This window comes from Oreochromis aureus, linkage group 6, assembly GCF_013358895.1.
Source record: "Oreochromis aureus strain Israel breed Guangdong linkage group 6, ZZ_aureus, whole genome shotgun sequence".
Taxonomy (NCBI): domain Eukaryota; kingdom Metazoa; phylum Chordata; class Actinopteri; order Cichliformes; family Cichlidae; genus Oreochromis; species Oreochromis aureus.
The window spans coordinates 42,416,868-42,438,068 of NC_052947.1; the positions used below are offsets into that span (position 1 = coordinate 42,416,868).

At 43.0% G+C, this 21,201-nt stretch overlaps 1 protein-coding gene across 7 annotated transcripts; it reads right to left on the reverse strand.

The window, feature by feature from the left end:
• Positions 1-889: 889 nt before the first annotated feature.
• On the reverse strand, positions 890-20,990 carry LOC116317837 (NACHT, LRR and PYD domains-containing protein 3-like). 7 transcript variants are annotated; one of them, XM_039613624.1, is made up of 9 exons: positions 20,871-20,990; positions 14,779-15,097; positions 10,870-12,724; positions 10,500-10,673; positions 10,130-10,303; positions 9,842-10,015; positions 6,064-6,237; positions 1,911-1,957; positions 890-1,748 (listed from the first exon to the last, which is right to left on the reverse strand). In XM_039613624.1, the coding sequence occupies exons 2-9, from the start codon at positions 15,086-15,088 to the stop codon at positions 1,228-1,230; spliced, it is 3,429 nt and encodes a 1,142-aa protein (XP_039469558.1). In that variant the 5' UTR covers positions 15,089-15,097; positions 20,871-20,990; the 3' UTR covers positions 890-1,227. The 7 variants fall into 7 exon arrangements, with proteins under 7 accessions (XP_039469558.1, XP_039469559.1, XP_039469557.1 ...); XM_039613625.1 differs by lacking the exon at positions 20,871-20,990 and adding an exon at positions 20,673-20,823 and having other exon boundaries at positions 14,797-15,097; XM_039613623.1 differs by lacking the exon at positions 20,871-20,990 and adding an exon at positions 20,673-20,823.
• Between the last annotated feature and the right edge of the window lie 211 nt (positions 20,991-21,201).

Genomic DNA, 21,201 nt, shown 5'->3' on the forward strand with positions numbered 1-21,201 from the left:
GACCATCCCTTTCAGTCCGTTGCCTGAAGGTGCTTTACACTGTACAGCAAAGCTGCTGCAATAATACTCTCATCGCCTCGATGATGCTGTAACTTGCTGCTCGCCTCTCGTGCCCCGCACGCCTGTGTTTTAAAACTTTTAAAAGGTTTGATGCCTATTTTATTTAACTCTTCTGGTCTATTAGTGCCTCCATTCTGTCTGTACTCTGTTATTGACTTATGTTGTTTCTCTGTATTACTGTGAAGCACTTTGGTGTGCCTTCGGGTTTTTAAATGTGCTAAATAAATAAAACTGTATTGTATTGTATTATAATGCAGGTGTAACTCGTTGGTTATGTCCTCAGGTGTAGGATCATCACCATGGACAAAAGGCAGAGTGAAACTGGATCATCTTCTCAGCAGTAAGAGGAACAGGAACCGACAGCTGAGCCAAATTTCATTTCACCGTCACTGGAAATGAGTCTTATTTGTTTTTGAGCCTCTATAATAAAGAGCTGTTTTTCTCTGGATTGTCCTCATGTGTATAACACAAAACTGTGTCGCCACATGGGGTCAGCCGCAGGACAGTTTCAGGTCATCAGAGATAAGTTATGGTCCAGCGTGAACTCTCGATTTGAACTAGACAGAAATCACACATCAGACACGACTCGCTTCCTTTCAACTATTAACTGTCTCTGAAGTTTGTGTCTGCTTTATTCTCTATTTATAAGATTTAGAGATGCACAAAATGCACAGTCAAAAGAAAAGCACTTAAGAAGGAGAAGACTTAAAAGATGCAGCTTAATGCAGAAAAATGAATTTCAGTTTCAGTTTGATTATTGATTCTGATTCTGAAGATCAGATTGAAAGAAAAGAAACATCCATACATTCAAACACTGTGTCAGACGTTATGTGTGATCTGTAGTTTAATGCTGTACATTTACATCTAAACTCAGAACCACAGAAACAGTCCAGTAATCTGATGAAATGAACATGTTTATGGTGCAGAATGTGAAAATGTCACAGGTTGTCTGTATTATTTACCATCAGTCCGTCCGTCCGGTCCATTCTAGCGATTACATTCGCTCTGGTGCCACCAAGTGTCGACAAGTGTTCAGTGCAAGCCAGGGCTTTCTCCAAGGTCTGAGGACTTAACCAGTGACTCGGATCAGTCTAAACTACCAGAGAAAAGAATAATAAACATCTGTTCATGTGTGTCAGTGCGTGTCCTCACTGGAGGCTCTCGATGCTACAGAGAACACAGAGACACAGAGGAGTGATTGGACAACCAGAACCCAGGATACACAGGTTCAATGAAGGTGGTGTTGAAGGTGTGGAGGTGGATCAGTGAGTCAGAGGAGATTCTGTAGAAGGACAGCATGCCAGCAGGCCAGTCCACGTACACTGCTATTCTGTCTAGGACAGAGGAGGAGGAGACCCGTGTTCCTCTGTTATTGTGCATTGCATAGCACCCAACTTGAGAGCACCTTAGACTCCACGAGTAGTTATTGTCTCCAAAACGAACCCTTTGGAAAGTGTTTCTGTTTTCTCTGTAACTCACTGCTATGTCAATCACTCCTTCCCACTCCACCTCCCAGTAACAGCGACCAGTCAGTCCACTGGTACACAGCATTTGCACAATGGAGTGAAACCTCTCTGAGTGAAAAGGATATGGCTGCTCTTCCATCACACGTGTCAGCTTCCTGTTGTTGCCAGATAGTTTGAGGTTTCTGTGTAATGTATCTGTGTCCGGTACGAGTGCACAGAAATCTGATGGAGAGAGGAAACAGCAAACGCTTTATCGAGCTTTTATGTGCTGCTTTATTCACACACTGACTGTTAATAAGAGGAAAAGTTAAGGGGTTTATTGTTTGGATCTCCAGTCAGACTGAGACACACATTTCTGATTTAAATAAGTGAACACACACTCACACTTCTTCAGACCAGGTCTCAGCCTCTGCTCTCCACAATGTTCCAGCCTGGAGGAAGAAACAAAGTCTGAATTAATATTAGGGCTGTCAAAATCAACGTGGATTAATCCATCATTACGATTAATCTGATTAAAAATTTTAACGCAATTAACACATCTGCAGCGCTGAATCACTCAAAATCCCTGAAATGTCTCTATCAACGCATTTTGGGCAGTTTGTCCAAGTAGAGTTACCTTTGCACGTGTGCAGTAGATCTGGTAGTGACGGGCAGCAGAACCAACCAAATCAATATGGAAGATGACAAACAGCACACTGGCCCTCTCGATGGGAAATTTGAGTATAAAAAGTAACAAGACGGAGCAGTCAACCGACATAAAGTATTGTGCACATTGTGCAGGAAGGAATTTTCTTTTCAATCTCAGCTTAAAACATTAATGCGGAGGTTACGTTAGTCAGAGATACTGCTAGCACTTTGGCTAACGCGTCGCCTAGCCTGCGACAAACCAATCTCACAGAGCGTTGGGGACTCAGTAAGTCTACCTTGGACAAACTGAATGACACAATTACCAAGTCAATTGCAAAAAATTGCAGACCTCTTAATATCGTTGAGGACTCGGGCTTTACAAAGGTGTTGCAAGTTGCCTCTCGAGATGCATTGTACAAGGCTCCAACAAGAAGCACAATAATGTCAAAAATTCATCAATGGATCAAACTGAAAAGGAAAAAAAGCACGAGGCTTTAGCTTTAGCTGTAGCCAAACACATCGCCCTGACAGGGGACTGCTGGACTTCTGTCAGTAACAGTAAGTATCTTGGTGTTACTGCTGCTGGGAAGTAAAGCCGTTTGCATTGAGAATATGAAGACAGAGGAGAGTCACTTGGCAGAGGCATGTGCTGGACATTTCATAACAGTGGCACATGAGTGGGAAACTGAAGGGAAAGTCACAGCTGTAGGGAGTGACTGTGCATGAAGCATGACAGCTGCAGCTAAACTTCTTTTTTTTTTTTTTACACTTTATTTTTATTGACAGTCCTGTATATTTTTTACAAAACATTCAGATCCCCAACACGCACAGAGCATCTAGGCTAACAAACACAAAAAAAAGACATATCCCTTTATGGTACAATCAGATCAAATAGGTGAACAACAGCAATGAAACATGGTATCAGAAATTATAATATTTTTCCATTTAAGTAAAGGTCCCATTTTTTCCAGTATTTCTCAAATTTATCAGCAGCCAGTCTTAGTGGAAAAGTCAGTCTCTCCATTGTGTAAATTTCCTTGATAATACCTATCCAGTCCAAGAATGATGGTGGATCCACGTTTAGCCATTTGCGAGTTATGGCTTTCTTTGTACCAGCCAATAATATCAATAAAAGATATTTGTCTGAAATCCTCAGTCCTTGGGGCAAATCACATAGATAAAACACAGTGAAATCAGGGGCCAAGTTCAAGCCCATCATGGTAGTGATTTCTTTGATCACTACTAGCCAGTAGGGGACAATCTTAGCACATTCCCAAAAAATATGAAAATGACCTGCAGATCCACATCCCCAGTTCCTCCAACACTGAGCCTTGTCGGGGTCTTTACTTTGTTTACTCTTAGCTTTAGGTGTGACAAAAAAAACGCACCATGTTTTTCCATGCAAATTCCCTCCATAGACCTGAGCTCGAGGTCATTACCACAGCCTTACATATATTGAACCAGTTGTCGTCATGTATTATTATTTCAGCCTCTTTTCCCATCTAGCTTTGATGTACGTTGTGTCATTATTCCTACATGTTTGTAAACATTTGTATAATCTGGATATCTGTTTCTTTGGTGCATTCTCCTTACAAGAGTCAAGGAAGATTTTAACGAACCTGTGGCCTCCTCTTCTAGGAATTTTATGTTTCTGTCGTAATGGTGCCTCAGCTGCAGGTATCTAAAGAAATCCTGTCTTTCCAAGTAAAAACTTCTCTGGAGTTGCTGGTAGTCTTTTAGTACATTTTTATCTGTGATCTTCCAGTAGCCTGTTATACCCTTATGTGACCACTGTATAAATCTCTTATCCACGTTTGCAGGTGCAAAATCCGAATCGTAAGCAGGCCATCGTAAAGTCCGGGCACTTTTTTCAGTTTTCTCATATTTGAGTATCCTATGCCATATCTCTATGGGCCCTTTCATTAGTGTCGGGAGCAAGTCTGCATCTATATGTCTTTTAATGAGTGGTTGTGCAGCTAAACCTTTGTCATTTGAGCGTATGCCTTGTGTGGCTCACATCTTACAGAGATGCATCACTGTGAGTCTTGGTGACAATGGATTTGTGAGCGCATTGTCCAAGTGTCGCAAAATTGTTGGCCACTTCAAACATAGTCCAGCCAACGCCTCAGAGCTGGAAACACAGCAGACAACCCCGGAGGAGCAGAAGGAGCTATCGATTAATATAGATTATTAATCGATGGCTTAATATTACTTAAAAAGCCATCTCTAGACCCAGCTGTCTTAGCTAATTATAGGCCAATCTCCAACCTTCCTTTCATATCAAACATCCTTGAAAGAGTAGTTGTCAAACAGCTAACAGATCATCTGCAGAGGAATGGCTTATTTGAAGAGTTTCAGTCAGGTTTCAGAGCTCATCACAGCACAGAAACAGCTTTAGTGAAGGTTACAAATGATCTTCTTATGGCCTCTGACAGTGGACTCATCTCTGTGCTTGTCCTGCTAGACCTCAGTGCAGCGTTCGATACTGTTGATCATAATATCCTATTAGAGCGATTAGAACATGCTGTAGGTATTACAGGTACTGCACTGCAGTGGTTTGTATCATATCTATCTAATAGACTCCAATTTGTACATGTAAATGGAGAGTCCTCTTCACACACTAAGGTCAATTATGGTGTTCCACAGGGTTCAGTGCTAGGACCAATTCTATTTACATTATACATGCTTCCCTTAGGCAGCATCATTAGAAGACATAGCATACATTTTCACTGCTATGCAGATGACACGCAGCTCTATCTATCCATGAAGCCAGGTAACACACACCAATTAGTTAAACTGCAGGAATGTCTTAAAGACATAAAGACCTGGATGGCCGCTAACTTTCTGCTTCTTAATTCAGATCAAACTGAGGTTATTGTACTCGGCCCTGAAAATCTTAGAAATATGGTATCTAAGCAGATTCTTACTCTGGATGGCATTACCTTGGCCTCCAGTAACACTGTGAGGAACCTTGGAGTCATTTTTGACCAGGACATGTCCTTCAACGCACATATTAAACAAATATGTAAGACTGCTTTCTTCCATTTGTGCAACATCTCTAAAATTAGAAATATCCTGTCTCAGAGTGATGCTGAAAAACTAGTTCATGCATTTATTACTTCCAGGCTGGACTACTGTAATTCTTTATTATCAGGATGTCCTAAAAACTCCCTGAAAAGTCTTCAGCTGATCCAAAATGCTGCAGCAAGAGTCCTGACAGGGACTAGAAAGAGAGAGCAGATTTCTCCTGTTTTGGCTTGTCAGGATTGTCTTTATCCTGTCTTCCTTCTCTCACCCCAACCAATCACAGCAGATGGCCCCGCCCCTCCCTGAGCCTGGTTCTGTCGGAGGTTTCTTCCTGTTAAAAGGGAGTTTTTCCTTCCCACTGTCACCAAAGTGCTTGCTCATAGGGGGTCATATAATTGTTGGGTTTTTCTCTGTATCTGCTGTACAATATAAAGCGCCTTTAGGCAACTGGTGTTGTGATTTGGCACTTTATAAATAAAATTGAATTGAATTGAATTGAATTGAATTGAAAGATATTTAATCGAAATTAAGCTACAGCAACCCTGTGATTGATCTGATTCAAATTTTAATTGTTTGACAGCACTAAGTAATATAATCAATGATTTTCATAAATCTTAATTCAGAACCAAAATTAAGACAAACTGTATTTCACATATATATGAACACAGTAATAGGGTCATAAAAGGTACTAGGTAATAAGTAACTGTGTAAGCTGATAACTAACCCTCTCAGTCATTTTGCAGCAGTGTTGAAAACATGACTGAAATGAATGTAATGAGTGAGGAAAGGTACTCAGCTCATCAGCTGATGTTTACTGTCAGTCTGCACTGTTGGAGCAGACGGTGAGCTGAAAGGCGTCAGCCTGCCAGTGTGCTGTTCATACCAGAGAGTTTCAAGTCTCCACTGAGGATCCTTCAACCCAGCAGAAAGAAGCTTCACTCCTGAGTCTCCTGGGTGATTGTAGCTCAGATCCAGCTCTCTGAGATGGGAAGGGTTGGAATTCAGAGATGAGGCCAGAGAAGTACAGCCTTCCTCTGTGATCTGGCAGCCTGACAGCCTGGAGATACACACACACACACACACACACACACACACACACACACACACACACTTAAGCCATGGTTTCAGCATTGCCACTGGCAACTTTTCCAAAATCTTGAAAAACATTCCATTTCCATATGCTGAGCACTCTTTGCTTTTCCTTCATCCTGAGTTTCAAATCAACCCGGATGGGTTTAGGTGGGACATCGTGTGTGTGTGTGTGTGTGTGTGTGTGTGTGTGTGTGTGTGTGTGTGTGTGTGTGTTCTAGCTTAGCTTTTATTTTTCCATCGTTATTTTGTAGCAACTTAAAAAAAAATAAATGAAAAGAGTATCTGTGTATGCACACAAAGGCAGATTTTGTCTTAGTGTCATGGTGAAAAAACTCTAATACTTAACTAAAGGATAGGATATTTTCTATATATATTTACAGTATATATAATAAGTGCATTGTATATCAAAATAAATACACACAACATGGATATACAATAAATAACTGCAGATATAGAATACACATTTGAAATTAAGAAATATGTACAGGTTATGAGAGTGTGGGGAGGAAAGAACATGATGTGCACAGTGCTTGTACTGAATCAAGTGTCCAAAGTTATTGTAGCCTGAGTAAATACTCAGGTGTGTTACAGTGTGTTAACTGAGCAGTGAGCAGGGAGAGGGGGCATTGTTTTGCTTTATTTTGCTGTTCCTAGGACTGCGCTCTTCTGGACAGAGATCTCCGATGTTGTTCCTGGATCTGCTGGAGCCACTCGCCTAGCTTGGGGGTCCCTGCACCGAATGCTCTGATTACCACTAGGACCACTGTTACCTTCACCCTCCACATCTTCTCCAGCTCATCTCTCAGCTTCTCATGTTCCTTTCTAATGTTGCTATGTCTCAGTATAGCTAAATGTATTAATAACTACTATGTCTCGTTGGATAGCTGTCACCCTTTTGTCTGTTTCTGGACGTCCCACAGGATCTCAACTCCGTCATTCTCAACCACTCTAGGGGGCATATCCTGATTCAATCTCAGGACGTCCAGGCCATACTCGACACAGATGTTCCTATATGCTATACCAGCAACTTGGTTATGGCGTTCCATGTATGCACTGCCTGCTGGCATCTCACACCCTGCTGTTATGTGCCAGATTGTCTTTACACAGCCTGCACCTGGGGTCATGCCTGGTGTGGTCAGTGTGCTCAGAGCTTCTTCCTGTGCTGCCATGATTAGTGCCTCTGTGCTGTTTTTCCATGATGGTTACTGTTCTTTTTCCTCTTTTGTCTGTAAAGGTCCCCAGTCCTCCAGGTCATCGTAGTCTAAGGAGCTTGGAAAGAAAAGTGTCTGGACTTCTTTAAGTTTCTTGAAGACGTTTCATCCCAGAAGCTTCTTCAGTTCTAAGAGCAACAGGTGGAGAGTCCCAGATTTTAAGCACTATGGGAGTGTCCCCCCAAGAGGGTCATGGACCCCTATTGATCCTCTACCTAATCACACGAGCCCAGGTGTGACAACAGGTGTGGGTCACAATCAGGGCTTATGACACCAACTGTCTGCCATCTATAATCCAGTTTGAGATCCTTCCCAGACGCCTTAACGTCCACTCACATCCTGGGCATTCTGCCCTCAGTAAGTCACATGATAGGGGGGGCTAGGTCTCACAATAAGCACATCTGAAACCTTGGCTGATTGTGACCAACACCTGTTTTCACATATTGGCTCATGTGAAAACAGGACTAACAGGACTGTGGTACTGACACTCACCAGTCCCTGGCCTCCTTTCCTCCCTTCGGCATACAGCCTCTGGGTGCTGGATTTGGAGTAAAACCCTCCATGCATGGTAAAGAGCTTTCATGTCTTGATGGCAGTGGCTTCTATCTCCTCCTCTGGCTTGCTTATTATCCCAGAAAGGTACCTGATCACAGGCAGGGTGTGGGTATTGATAGCCCGGATCTTGTTCTTACCGTTCACCTGACTCCTCAGGACCTGCCTGACCCTCTGCAGGTACTTGGTGGTTGCAGCTTTCCTAGCAGCCTCTTCATGGTTCCAATTTGCCTGTGGGATCCCCAGGTACTTGTAGCTGTCCTTGATATCTGCAATGCCACCTTCTGGTAATGTAATCTCTTCACTTCTGACTACCTTCCCTCTCTTTGTTACTATCCGACGACACTTCTCTAATCTGAATGACATTCTGATGTCGCTGCTCTACATCCTAGTGGTATGAATCAGTCCATGTCTTCTCCACTCCTGGCATTCAGCTTGATGTCATCCAAAAAGAGGAGGTGGCTAACAATTGCTCCATTCTGTAGTCGGTATCCGTAGCCTCTCTTGTCAATGATCTGGCTGACAGGGTTCAGGCCTATGCATAACAGCAGTAAGGACAAAGCATCTCTTTGGTAAATCTCTCACTTTATGGTGACTTGTGTAATTGGCTTGAAGGTGCCCTAAGGTTCCTGTTGATCTTGTATAATTCCAGTACAGGAACTGAGGCAGGATGGGACTTTTCCATTCTGAGAATCCTTGGGGATTGGGGCTATCAGTTAGCCATTCTGGGTGTGTCTCATCCATTAGCAGCAGGTATATTTGTGCTGCTAGACACATGTGGAATGCAGTTAGCGTCTTTAGCCAGTAGGTGTGAATCATGTCAAGAGCTGGTACTGTCCATCTCTTCATACTTGAGACTCTTTCTTGGATGTCTCCCACTGTGATGGTTACTGGATCCTGTTCAGGGAGATTGATATGGTCTGCTCTTAGATCCACTAGCCATTGAACATTGTTGTTATAAGTTGAGTCTTCTCCCATATGGTCTTCTAGTATTGCTCAGTCTACAACTTTGGTGGGGCTCCTCTCAAATTTTTTTCCTGCCATTGACACTACACCTCAGTGGAGAACAGTTGGTTTATTCTCCTGGCTTCCATCCTTCTTATATACCTCTTCAAATGTCTCTTCGGTGAAACCCATCATACTTAACATTCAGTATTTTCTGGGTCTTAATAAGTGCTCTGAGCTCATCCTTCATATTGTCCAAGGACATCACATGATGACAGTGGAATGGTCAGCTTATATTTCCTCATCTCTCTCATCACCAGCTCTGGAGAGAATTCATCTCTCAGCCCAGTTGTCTCCTCTGTAGCTCATCAAGGATAACAAGTGCTGTTCCATGTAGTATCACTGATATGCTCAGTACCATAATTTAGTCTTGTGTGTAAACACTGGTCTCTAAAATAATGAAAAAATAAAAATCCCAGCAGTAAAAAAGTAGTTAAAAATAACAAAACAACAAAGCATGCAAGAGCTACTGTAACTGCTGTGACTCAGCAAGGCACCCCTATTTAGTGATTAACCAAAGCACTCTCATAGCTATTGAAAATTTGCCAAGATGCAAACTTATAAAGAAAATAATTAGCAGTTAGGGGTTAGATGTACTCTGCCACAGTTATTAGTGAATGGATTAGAACTATATATTAAAACGATCTACTCAAATAATCTTAGAACTTATTGTGAAGGCTGAAGATTACTCTTGTACTGTTTTAGGCTAACAAAATGAACAAAATTTGCCAAACATAATTCTGGAGCAATATATATAAATAATGACAGTTTCCTCCTGTTTGTGAGGGGTAATCTTCTTACTTGAGAGTCTCTAGTGCACAGTCAGAATCCTTCAGTCCACCAGAGAGTAGCCTCGTGCCTAAATCATGCAGATCGTTGTTACTCAGGTCCAGCTTTCTCAGACTTAACACCTGGGAGCTGAGTACTAATGACAATTGGTAGCAGCATTTCTCTGTAAGGCCAGTTTGATTCAACCTGATGAAAAAAAAGAAAGATTTTTCTTGAAGCCTTAGTTTATCTATTTATAATCAAGGTAAGTATAAATAGTGCAACTGAGCACTACATACACATGTCACAATGTGATCTGACCTGAGCGTCTGTAGGGTACAGCGATGATGCTCCATTCCAGCAGAGAGTAGCTTCACTCCTGAATCCTGCAGGTCATTGTTACTCAGGTCCAGGTCTCTCAGACTGGAGAACTGGGAGTTGAGAAGTAGTGAGAAATCCTGGCAGCATTTTGCTGTGAGGTTGGTTTGATTCAACCTGACAGAAAGCAATGGACAGCAATAAACATGCTTGAATTTATATACTATCCACCTGTTTGCAGTTAGACAGCATGAATTCCTATACAGTTGTTGTTATGAGTTAAAGTATAAACAAACAATGATGATAAACGGTGATAAATGATGAACATGGAACACAATCCACTGCAGTATTATACAACAACATTTCAGCTTACCTGAGGCTCTGTAGTGTACAGTGAGGAGTCTCCAGTATTGCAGAGAGCAACTTCAGACCCAATCCCTGCAAGTTGTTGTTACTCAAGTCCAGTTCTCTCAGATTGGAGGACTGGGAACCGAGAACTGAAGACAAAGCTTCACAGCTTCTCTCTGACAGATTACAGCCACTCAATCTGTAGAGGAAACAGTGATGCTGTTTATATGCTATAAAAAACTACTGTTATAATAATGAAATGAATAATTATAATATTATTATTTGAAAAAATTTCCTTATGAGATATCATGACTACTAGTTAACATAATTTAAATAATTTAACAAATACTAGCACCTGTGATACCACTGCAATATCTAGTTATCTGTGCACCTACAGAGTTTTGGTGGAGGCTTTGACCACTGGCAAAAGCCTCAAAAAAGCTTCCTCTGAAGCTGAAGCAGAGTACTTCTTCAGGTCAAAAACATGCAGATGTTCTTCTGATGACAGTAAAATGAAGACCAAAGCTGACCACTGAGCTGGGGAAAGTTCATATGTGGAAAGGCTTCCTGAACTTAGATACTGTTGGGTCTCCTCTATTAGAGAACGATCATTTAGTTCATTCAGACAGTGGAGAAGATTGATGCTTCTCTCTGGAGACAGATTCTCACCGAGCTTCTCCTTGATATACTGGATTGTTTTCTGGTTGGTTTTCGACCGACAGTCTGTTTTTTTCAGTAGGCTCTGTAGTTTATCCTGATTGGTCTGCAGAGAAAGACCCAGAAGGAAGCGAAGAAACAAGTCCAGGTGTCCATTTGAACTCTGTAAGGCCCTGTCAATGGAAATTTTGTTGATCTTCTTTGAAGATATTTTACTGAAAAGCAGTCGAAGGTTTTTCAGAGACAGTGGTGGTGAAAGCATCACATTTTTGTTGCTATTTATAAGCGACATCCTCACATAAAGAGCAGCCAGAAACTCCTGAACGCTCAGATGGACGAAGCTAAACATCTTGTCTTTCCCTTTCCTTCCTCGATCTTCTTTGAAGATCTCTGTGAACACTCCTGAGCACACCGAGGCTTCACTGAAATCAATGCCGCTCTCTCTCAGATCCTTCTCATAGAAGATCAGGTTGCCCTTTTCCAGTTGCTCAAAGGCCAGTTTTGCTAATGACTTAATGTATTGAATGCTCTTCTCTGGGCCATACTTTTCCTTTGTCCGATCAATCTGAAACACCAGGAACTCTGCATACATCTCAGTCAGAGTCTTGGGCAGCTCTCCTCCCTCTCTGGTTTTCAACACATCTTCCAGAACTGTTGCAGTGATCCAGCAGAAGACTGGGATGTGGCACATGATGTGGAGGCTTCGTGATGTCAAGATATGGGAGATGAGTTTGTCAGCTTGCTCCTTACCTTTGAATCTCTTCCTGAAGTACTCCTCTTTCTGTGGGTCAGTGAACCCTCTGACCTCAGTTGTACTGCTGATAAACTCTCGAGGGATCTGATTGGCTGCTGCGGGTCGTGTGGTTATCCAAATGCGAGCAGAGCGTAGCAGTTTCCCATTGATGAGTTTCCTCAGCAAGACATCTGTTTTAGTTGCCTTTGTTACATCGACAGAGCGAATGTCTTCAGAATGAAGGTCGAGATGAAGGCGGCTCTCATCCAGCCCATCAAACACAAACAGAAGTTTGAATTTACTCTTGTCATAGTTGGTGATTCCTGATGACTGAACATCTGTAAAGATGTAATTCAGAGCGTCCTGTGGGATGCCTACAGTTTCTGGGATGCATTCATGAATGAGCTCTGCCAAACTGAACTTTTCTCCCTTCAGTGGATTCAGCTGACGGAAGGTGAAGGGGAAAATCAGATGCACATCTTGATTGGATCTTTGTTCAGCCCAGTCCAAAACAAACTTGTGAACAAGGAAAGTTTTTCCAATTCCTGCGATTCCATTGGTCATCACTGTTTTGATGGGTCTGTAGTCTCCTGAAGGATGTTTGAACATGTCTGTGGGTCTAATAGGTTTCTCTGATTCTGCTGGCTTCCATACTTTCTCAATCTGCCGGACCTCATGCTGTGTGTTGATATGTACATCATACCCAGCTGTGATGTACAGCTCTGTGTAGATATCAACCAGACGCTGTTTATCTTCTGCCCAACCTTCTTGTGCACACATAAACTTGTCCTGAAAGTTTGATTGAAGCATCTGCTGGAAAGACTTGATGAGGCGAGGCTCTGGTACTGGAACCATCACATCTGTATCAAACATGAGGGGAAAAATACAAAGTGCATATTTCACAAATACCCATGTTGCTGTCGGAAGCAGTAAACACAAAGTTCCATAAAGTTAAGCTTTCATTGTTCAGAGGAAGATCAATAATACAACACCACTGGTAAAAACATGTTAAGCCAGAGTTAAAATGTCATCAGTCCACTGAATTTAGTGAATCCCTGGCCCTTGGATCTAGCCCTCTGGACGAAACTACTTGCTAGGTATAAGGAAGCTATGTTGTCACACAGCAAGCAGGTAATGCTCATTATGAGGTGGTCTCACTTCTTTGTGACAATTAAAGCCCAAGCAGCAGATGTTGCTGCATTGCAACAGCAGTTTACTTATGAATTCTCCCCTCTGCCAGGCTGACCATCCTCATAAAATACTTCTGTGATCTCAAAAGTACCCGACACAACTCCGTAACTGTGGTTTGTATTTTTTTATTGTTATCACACAATCTGCTTTATGTCACTTTTTGGACACCTTCCAATGCACGCTGCCCTGGCTCCTGTGCTCTCCTCCGGCAGCAGCCTTCTCTCCAGGCCTGGCCGCTACTAAAATAGGGAATGCAAAATTCTCACTGGTTGTGCAAAACCAGCCTCCCTGACACCACACCCTGAACCTGCTGCTCCACTCCTCCCCTGCAGCTGAGCCACCAACCACACACTCCCACACTGCCCAACTAATGCCAGGGAGCCATCCGGCCTAGCCTCCCGAGAAGGCCCCACCAACCCCTGCGCTGAGCGCCACGCAGACACCGCACATCCCTACCGACCGCGATCGCATACCGACACACAGTCCCATTAGTTTACCGAACCCGGGCCAATCCGTCCCCAAAATTAAGGGCTGCGTCATCCTGCCTGTCACACAGCTTACCATCACAGGATATTTAAAAGTAAAATGGGAGTCGGACTCTTCAGCTTTCATGCCTCTCTTCGGTGTTGAACTTTTGTTGGGTGCTCCCCAGTGAGTGCACCAGAATAAAATATGACTAGTAGACAGCAGGAATAAATAACAAACAAGAGAAAGTCACACACTGGAGAATAAATGCTTGGAAGTAGTGCAAAGAAAAGACTTGGTCTTCTGGTCCTCAGGATATGGAGGAAGTGAATCGTCGGGAGACAGACACTATCTCTACTTTCAAGATTAGGCTTCAAACTTTCCTTTTTGCTAAAGCATATAGTTAGGGCTGGACCAGGTGACCCTGAATCCTCCCTTAGTTATGCTGCAATAGACGTCGGCTGCCGGGGATTCCCATGATGCATTGAGTTTTTCCTTTCCAGTCACCTTTCTCACTCACTATGTGTTAATAGACCTCTCTGCATCGAATCATATCTGTTATTAATCTCTGTCTCTCTTCCACAGCATGTCTTTATCCTGTCTTCCTTCTCTCACCCCAACCAATCACAGCAGATGGCCCCGCCCCTCCCTGAGCCTGGTTCTGCTGGAGGTTTCTTCCTGTTAAAAGGGAGTTTTTCCTTCCCACTGTCGCCAAAGTGCTTGCTCATAGGGGTCATATGATTGTTGGGTTTTTCTCTGTACCTATGAAGCGCCTTGAGGTGACTTTTGTTGTGATTTGATGCTATATAAATAAAATTGAATTGAATTGAATTGAATACTGGGCAATGGTGTTGTGGGTCCAGGTGAGGTTGGTGGAGATGTGGGTGCCCAGAAACCTGGAGGTGGAGACAGATTCCACCCGTTCTCCATTTATAAAGAGAGGGGAATGGACCTGTCTGGCCCTCGTGAAGTCCATTACGAGTTCTTTTGTTTTAAGGATGATCAGCTTCAGGTTACTCTCTGAGCAGCAGTGGGGCATGTTCTCTTCCTCTGCCCTTTAACTGGTCAGTTAGCAGTTATAGTGGAAGTGAGATAGCAGTAGGACAAGTAAAGATTTTCTTTGTAAACTTTTTAACAAAAACCTTAATATTATTGTCTAAATTTATCATCTGTGTCCAGCACTTTTGCCAGTGGTTGCTGTTTTTAAAGTGCTCTATAAATAAAGTTGGCCCAGTAAGTTCAAGACTTCCTTACCTACCCAAAACTCCAATTTTACCTTCAGGGTGAAGAAGGGGAGCCTGGGTGTGAGAGAGAGAAGACAAGCGCTGCAACAGGTCATTCCTGCTGATCCTTTCTAGAACCTTTCTGGTCACCTCCACAGCTCCTGGAAGTCTGTAGATCTGTACCATCAGACTCACGGTGTCCCGCCTTTCTGCTTTTTCCAGCTGACATGCTTTGATTGATGGGAGGCCTTCCCGGCAGCTGTCCTGCTGCAGGAACCACTTAAAGTCATCAAACTCCTTTCCTCTCAACTCTTCCAGAATGTCCAAGAGATCGACTGACGTCATGAGAGCTCCCTGATAGTCAGAGAATAAAAGTCAATTCAATTCAACTGTTGTTGTGATAAAGTAATCATATATACATATATATGTAGATATATATATATATATATATATATATATATATATATATATATATATATATATATATATATATATATATATATATATATATATATATATATATATGATTACTTTATGTTTATTTTACATTTATGTTTGGTAAAATAGTGATGTTAAATAGTAACTATAAATAGTAACTTAATTACATTAATTCTAACTTAAAACTGTGTTATTTACATCACATGGGACCATGTCCTGACATGTTTTCTTCCTATGAAGTAATCCGGTTGTTAACGTGACGTGACGAATCCTACTTCCAGGCCTAAAGTAGTCTGCGTTTAATATGGCTTTTGTGTTGTTAACATGTTTAATGTTTTGTATTTTCTTCTATTTAATCTCAAAAAGCTCCTAAAACAGTCAGTGATCACTGTTGACCTCCCTCGGCTTTTATTACCGCTAATCATTTATTAAAGCTCAGTTTTTAAACCCTTACGATGTAACTACAGCCCAGCCCATGCAGCAGTATATGAATGACTAACCTCGTATTGTGGATGGATTATCTCACTTGTTCTCCTGACTGAAGTTTAGTCCTTTTACAGCATCCTGCCATGCAATTACATTTGTTCCTGACCACCGAGAACACTCACGTTAACTTTTATCGAGTGGAAAAAAAGTTAGCTTGTTTATATTATGCTAACATAGCTGTGTCGCTAGCGGTCACGTAGCACATCATTATATACCAGCTAGCCAAACTTCAGTAACCCTACAAACGTCACTGCTGTTTAGTTTTCTGTCTTCATTTATGTTGGAAGTGATAACAGAGCCGTACGTTTTAATTTGTTTCCAAAACCCCGCAGTCAGGACATGCTATATTGTATTTAGATAGAAGCTAGCGAGCTAACTTCCTGCTAACTTCTAACTCCGTTAAATGTCATAAATTCCGTCTTCATGGATGCCTGGATGTTAAACTCAATTGTTACACCTGGTAGAGCAGAACACTGATGATTTTATTAAAGATGAAAGACTTTAGACAGTTTTTCAACTCTCAGTAATGCCACAGTGATCGTTTGATATATGGACCTGCAGCGGAGTTTAGGCCCAGACACGGCCAGTGACGTCAGACTTTACGACCGGATAATGGGAGAACAGGTTGTAACAGAAGACAGCCTGCACATCACAGTACTGTGTCTTTGTGCATGCTCAAGACACAGTACTGGCTCAGCTCTGGCTTTGATCCTCAACCTGTTAAGATCACCCTGCTAACACATGACTGTACTGCACAATACAGCTCCAATCACATCATCAGAGCCCAGAGAATCCACAACCACTTCAAGGACAGCGGCGACACACGGCGCATGTGGCAGGGCTTAGAAGCCATCACCAACTACAGGACGACAACACCTGCCTGTGATGGTGACGGCTCCCTCCCAGATGCGCTGAACAATTTCTACGCTCGGTTCGACAGGCAGAACGACGTGGCGGCGAGGAAGTCCACCCCTCCTCCGAACGACCAGGTGCTGTGTCTCACTACAGCTGAGGTGAGGAAAACTCTACGCAGATTCAACCCACGTAAAGCTGCTGGTTCAGACAACATCCCAGGCAGAGTGCTCAGAGAATGTGCTGAACAGCTGGCAGATGTTCTCACTGACATCTTCAACATCTCTCTGAGCAGTGCCGTCGTTCCCACGTGCTTCAAGGCCACCACCATCGTCCCCGTGCCCAAGAAGTCTTCTGTGTCCTGTCTCAACGACTACCGTCCTGTTGCACTTACACCCACCATCATGAAGTGCTTGAGCGGCTCGTCATGAGACACATCAAGACCCTGCTGCCCCCTCACTGGACCCACTGCAATTTGCATACCGCCATAACCGCTCAACTGACGACGCCATCTCCACTGCACTCCATCTTGCCCTCACACACTTGGACAAGAAGGACACACACGTTCGAATGCTGTACATAGATTTCAGCTCAGCATTTAACACGATCATCCCCCAACAACTGATCGGAAAGCTGAGCCTGTTGGGCCTGAACACCTCCCTCTGCAACTGGATCCTGGACTTTCTGACCGGAAGGCCTCAGTCAGTACGGATCGGGAACTGCACCTCCAGCACCACCACACTGAGCACTGGGGCCCCACAAGGCTGTGTGCTCAGTCCTCTGCTGTTCACACTGTTGACTCATGACTGTGTGGCAACACACAGTTCAAACCACATCATTAAGTTCGCTGATGACACGACCGTGGTGGGTCTCATTAGCAAGAACGACGAGTCAGCGTACAGAGAGGAAGTGCAGAGGCTATCGGACTGGTGTAAAGACAACAACCTGTCTCTGAATGTTGACAAGACAAAAGAGATGGTTGTTGACTTTAGGAGGACACGAGGCGACCATTCACCGCTGAGCATCAACGGCTCCTCTGTGGAGATAGTCGACAGCACCAAGTTCCTGGGCGCCCACCTGGAGAAAGACCTCGGATGGTCCCTCAACACCAGCTTCCTGCACAAGAAAGCCCAACAGCGTCTCTTCTTTCTGAGAAGACTGAGAAAGGCCCAGCTTCCAACACCGATCCTGACCACCTTCTATAGAGGAACTATTGAGAGCATCCTGAGCAGCTGTATCACTGCCTGGTTTGGGAACTGTGCCATATCGGACCGCAAGACCCTACAGCGGATAGTGGGAACAGCAGAGAAGATCATCAGAGTCTCTCTCCCCTCTATTAAGGACATCTACACCACACGCTGCATCCGCAAAGCCACCAGCATTGTGGCTGATCGGACACACCCCTCTCACACACTCTTCACACTCCTGCCATCTGCAAAAAGGTACCGAAGCATTCGGGCACACACATCCAGACTGTGCAACAGCTTCTTCCCACAAGCCATCCGTCTCCTCAACAAAAAGGGACTGGACTGATAAACACACACACACACACACACACACACACACACACACACACACACACACACACACACACACACACACTCTATCACTCAGCTCAACTCAACTACCTCAAAGCACTGAGACTGGACTTACACATCAACCTGTAAATGCTCTTTTTGCACAATATTTTTATGTTTACTGTTCCTGCACTACCTACATACCAAGTATGTTTACGGTTTCCTTTGCACTACTTACCTAGTTAGAATAGTTAGTTTTAGTTAGATAGTTAGTTTTTGTTAATTTATGTTGTAATTTATGTTGCATGTAGCACCTTGGCCCTGGAGGAACGCTGTTTCGCCTCACTGTGTACAAACTGTATATGGCTGAAGTGACAATAAAGCCAACTTGACTTGACTTGACTTGACTTGACTTGATCAGGTTTGCAGATGACACAACAGTGGTGGGTCTCATCACCAACAACAATGAGTCTGAATACAGAGAGGAGGTACAACACCCGGTGGACTGGTGTCAGAATAACAACCTGTCTCTAAGTGAGATGGTTGATAACTTTAGGAAGAGCTCAACAACCCACAGCTCACTGCACATCAACGGATCTGCTGTTGAGATGGTCAACAGTGTGAACTTCCTGGGTGTGCACATATCAGATGACCTCTCCTGGAACCTGAACACCACCACCATCACGTCTTCACTTTCTTAGCAAACTGAAGAAGGTCAGTCTCCCTCATCCTCACATCATTTTACCATTGAGAGCATCCTCTGCTGCTACATCACTATCTGGTACGGGAACTGCACCCTCGCTGAAAAGAAGTCTCTGCAGCAGATAATGAGGACAGCAGAGAGGATCATTGGAGGCCCTCTCACATCCATCTCCCAACTCTACCACAAACACATCATCCGACGTGCGAACAGCATAGTGAAGGACACTTTCCACTCTTCACATGCACTGTTCTCCCTCTTTCCATTCGGCAGACAGTTTCACAGCATCAAAACCGTAACGAAAAGACACTCCAAGAGCTTCTTCCTACAAGGAGTCAGAGCCCTCAACTCACTACCACCAAAGGACTGATAAACACAAACACTTTTACAAACACCTTACAACAGCGGTCCCCAACCCCCGGGCCTCGGACCGGTACCGGTCCGTGAGTCGTTTGGTACCGGGCCGCGAGAGTTGAGGCTCAGGTGTGAAATGTATGGTTTTCAGGGTTTTTATCTGTTTTCAGCGTTATTTTGTTATCGTTTTTATCGTTTTTATCGTTAACTCGGTTTTCCTGGGTCTTTTCACGTGTGTTATGAATAAATCTTCTTTTTTTCGGTACCGGTACTAGTTTTATTTTGTTGTATTTATCCGCGACACCTTAAAGGCCGGTCCGTGAAAATGTTGTCGGGCATAAACCGGTCCGTAGCGCAAAAAAGGTTGGGGACCGCTGCCTTACAATACTCATCAAAAGACTCAAAAACAACACAAACTTTCACAAATCCACTACAAACTGGACCTGGGAACAATGCGCTTATTGCACACTCAGTATATCCTGACTCACAACTTGAACCTGGTATTCAATACCACTGCACAATCATCTCACTTTACTGTAATGGCACAATCCACTTCGTATTGTCTCATTCTTGTCTTGGTTTATTGTACATAGATATAGTTACTAATAGTACCTTTTTATCTCTTAACTTTACCCAAATTTAGCGAGTTATTATTTATTTGTAATTTCTAGTTTCATATCTCTTGGAGATATATTTTTTATATTCTTATAAATGTACCATGAGGGGCTTGGGGTGAAATGGGATTTCGGTACGCTGTATACTGAGTATATTGTTGTATTGACGATAAAGACCTTAAATCTTGAATCTTGGTAGGAAGCTCTGAACAACACATCCAGAACACCTTGGATTTTGTAGAGAAGGTGAGAGATGTCATTAGGGAGGCAGATGAAACAATGGTCTCGCACAGTGTTACATCTCTCTTTGCTTGTGTTCCAGGCACTGAAGAGGGAAAGACCATCTCTGAATCAAGGAGGGGGCCTAAGGGTACATCTGTCACCATCGTACAATGCTGTGATTGCAGCCATTCCCCAACTCTCTGTGAATGGGACTCATGGTTATTGATCAGTGGTCTCTGATCAATGGGCTACTCTATAATACAGTCAGCTGCACTGATAGTAATGTGGAATTGCACATATAAGAAGGGGAATTGTTTTGCCCCCTTTCTCTAAAATACTCAAAAAATACTGTTTACATGAAAATACTTCCAATATTACTAGTGTCTTTTTCCTCTACATTACTGTGTAGGCAACCAATACTTAGTAAAATACTTACATGACAAATTCAGAAAAATGACACCATAAATCACAGACATTATTATGAAGTATTAACACATATGGTAATGAAGGTAAATACAAGTTTTCAGTAAAGTATGTTAGAGTATGATGCTAGTAGATTTAAATAAGCATCATGACAAATGCAACAGAATGATTTTCCCTCGGCACACCAACAGCAGTAACACTGACCATGTTACCAAAGATTCTAAAATACTACTAAATATTCTTTTAATGGTCCGACCACAACAGGTCTGATAGATTCAAACAGTTAACAGTGATCTGTAAGTAACAGTGTGTTTAACACTCACCCCAAAACAAGTTCAAGTCTCACTCACTTCAATGTAATCAGTAAAGTCATGTAGAGAGCTGTACAAAACTGAGAAACAGGAAATATATACACCCTTTCCTCAAACTGTAGCAAAAGTACAGGGTTGGCTAATGTCTCGTGACTCTGCTTCACTTCACATCCTGTTACTGTAACTTTAACACAAAGCTGAGAAACTCACTCTGAAACATCCGAGCGTGTACAGATCAAATTAAATCTGAATGCACAGAAAACAGCAGACTGAGGGGACCAACCAATCACCACGCTCGTAACAACAGGTCAGTGATGACATGAAGTCAGGAGTGTTTCAGGACAAAGAGCTGAAAAAAGAAGAGGAAAGATCATCACATCTTTTTCGCAACCAAACAGGAAGTGCATCATTTCCTTGTGTGAACACAGCTGATTCACGATATGTAGCACACCCAGTCTGAGCAGCTTCACACAAAAAGTAGGTGAACTGACCCTTTAAACCTCAGCCACACAAGCTGAGAGTTCACCAGCTGTAGTTTAAA

Excerpts from the sequence above, each read along its gene's own strand:
- LOC116317837 (XM_039613624.1), bottom strand. The coding sequence starts at position 15,088 with ATGACGTCAGTCGATCTCTTGGACATTCTGGAAGAGTTGAGAGGAAAG. Across the intron at positions 12,725-14,778 it reads AGGTAAAATTGGAGTTTTGG|ATGTGATGGTTCCAGTACCA; the intron begins GTAGGTAAGGAA and ends TGTTTGATACAG. Across the intron at positions 6,238-9,841 it reads TGTGCACTAGAGACTCTCAA|GCTGTCAGGCTGCCAGATCA; the intron begins GTAAGAAGATTA and ends GTGTATCTCCAG.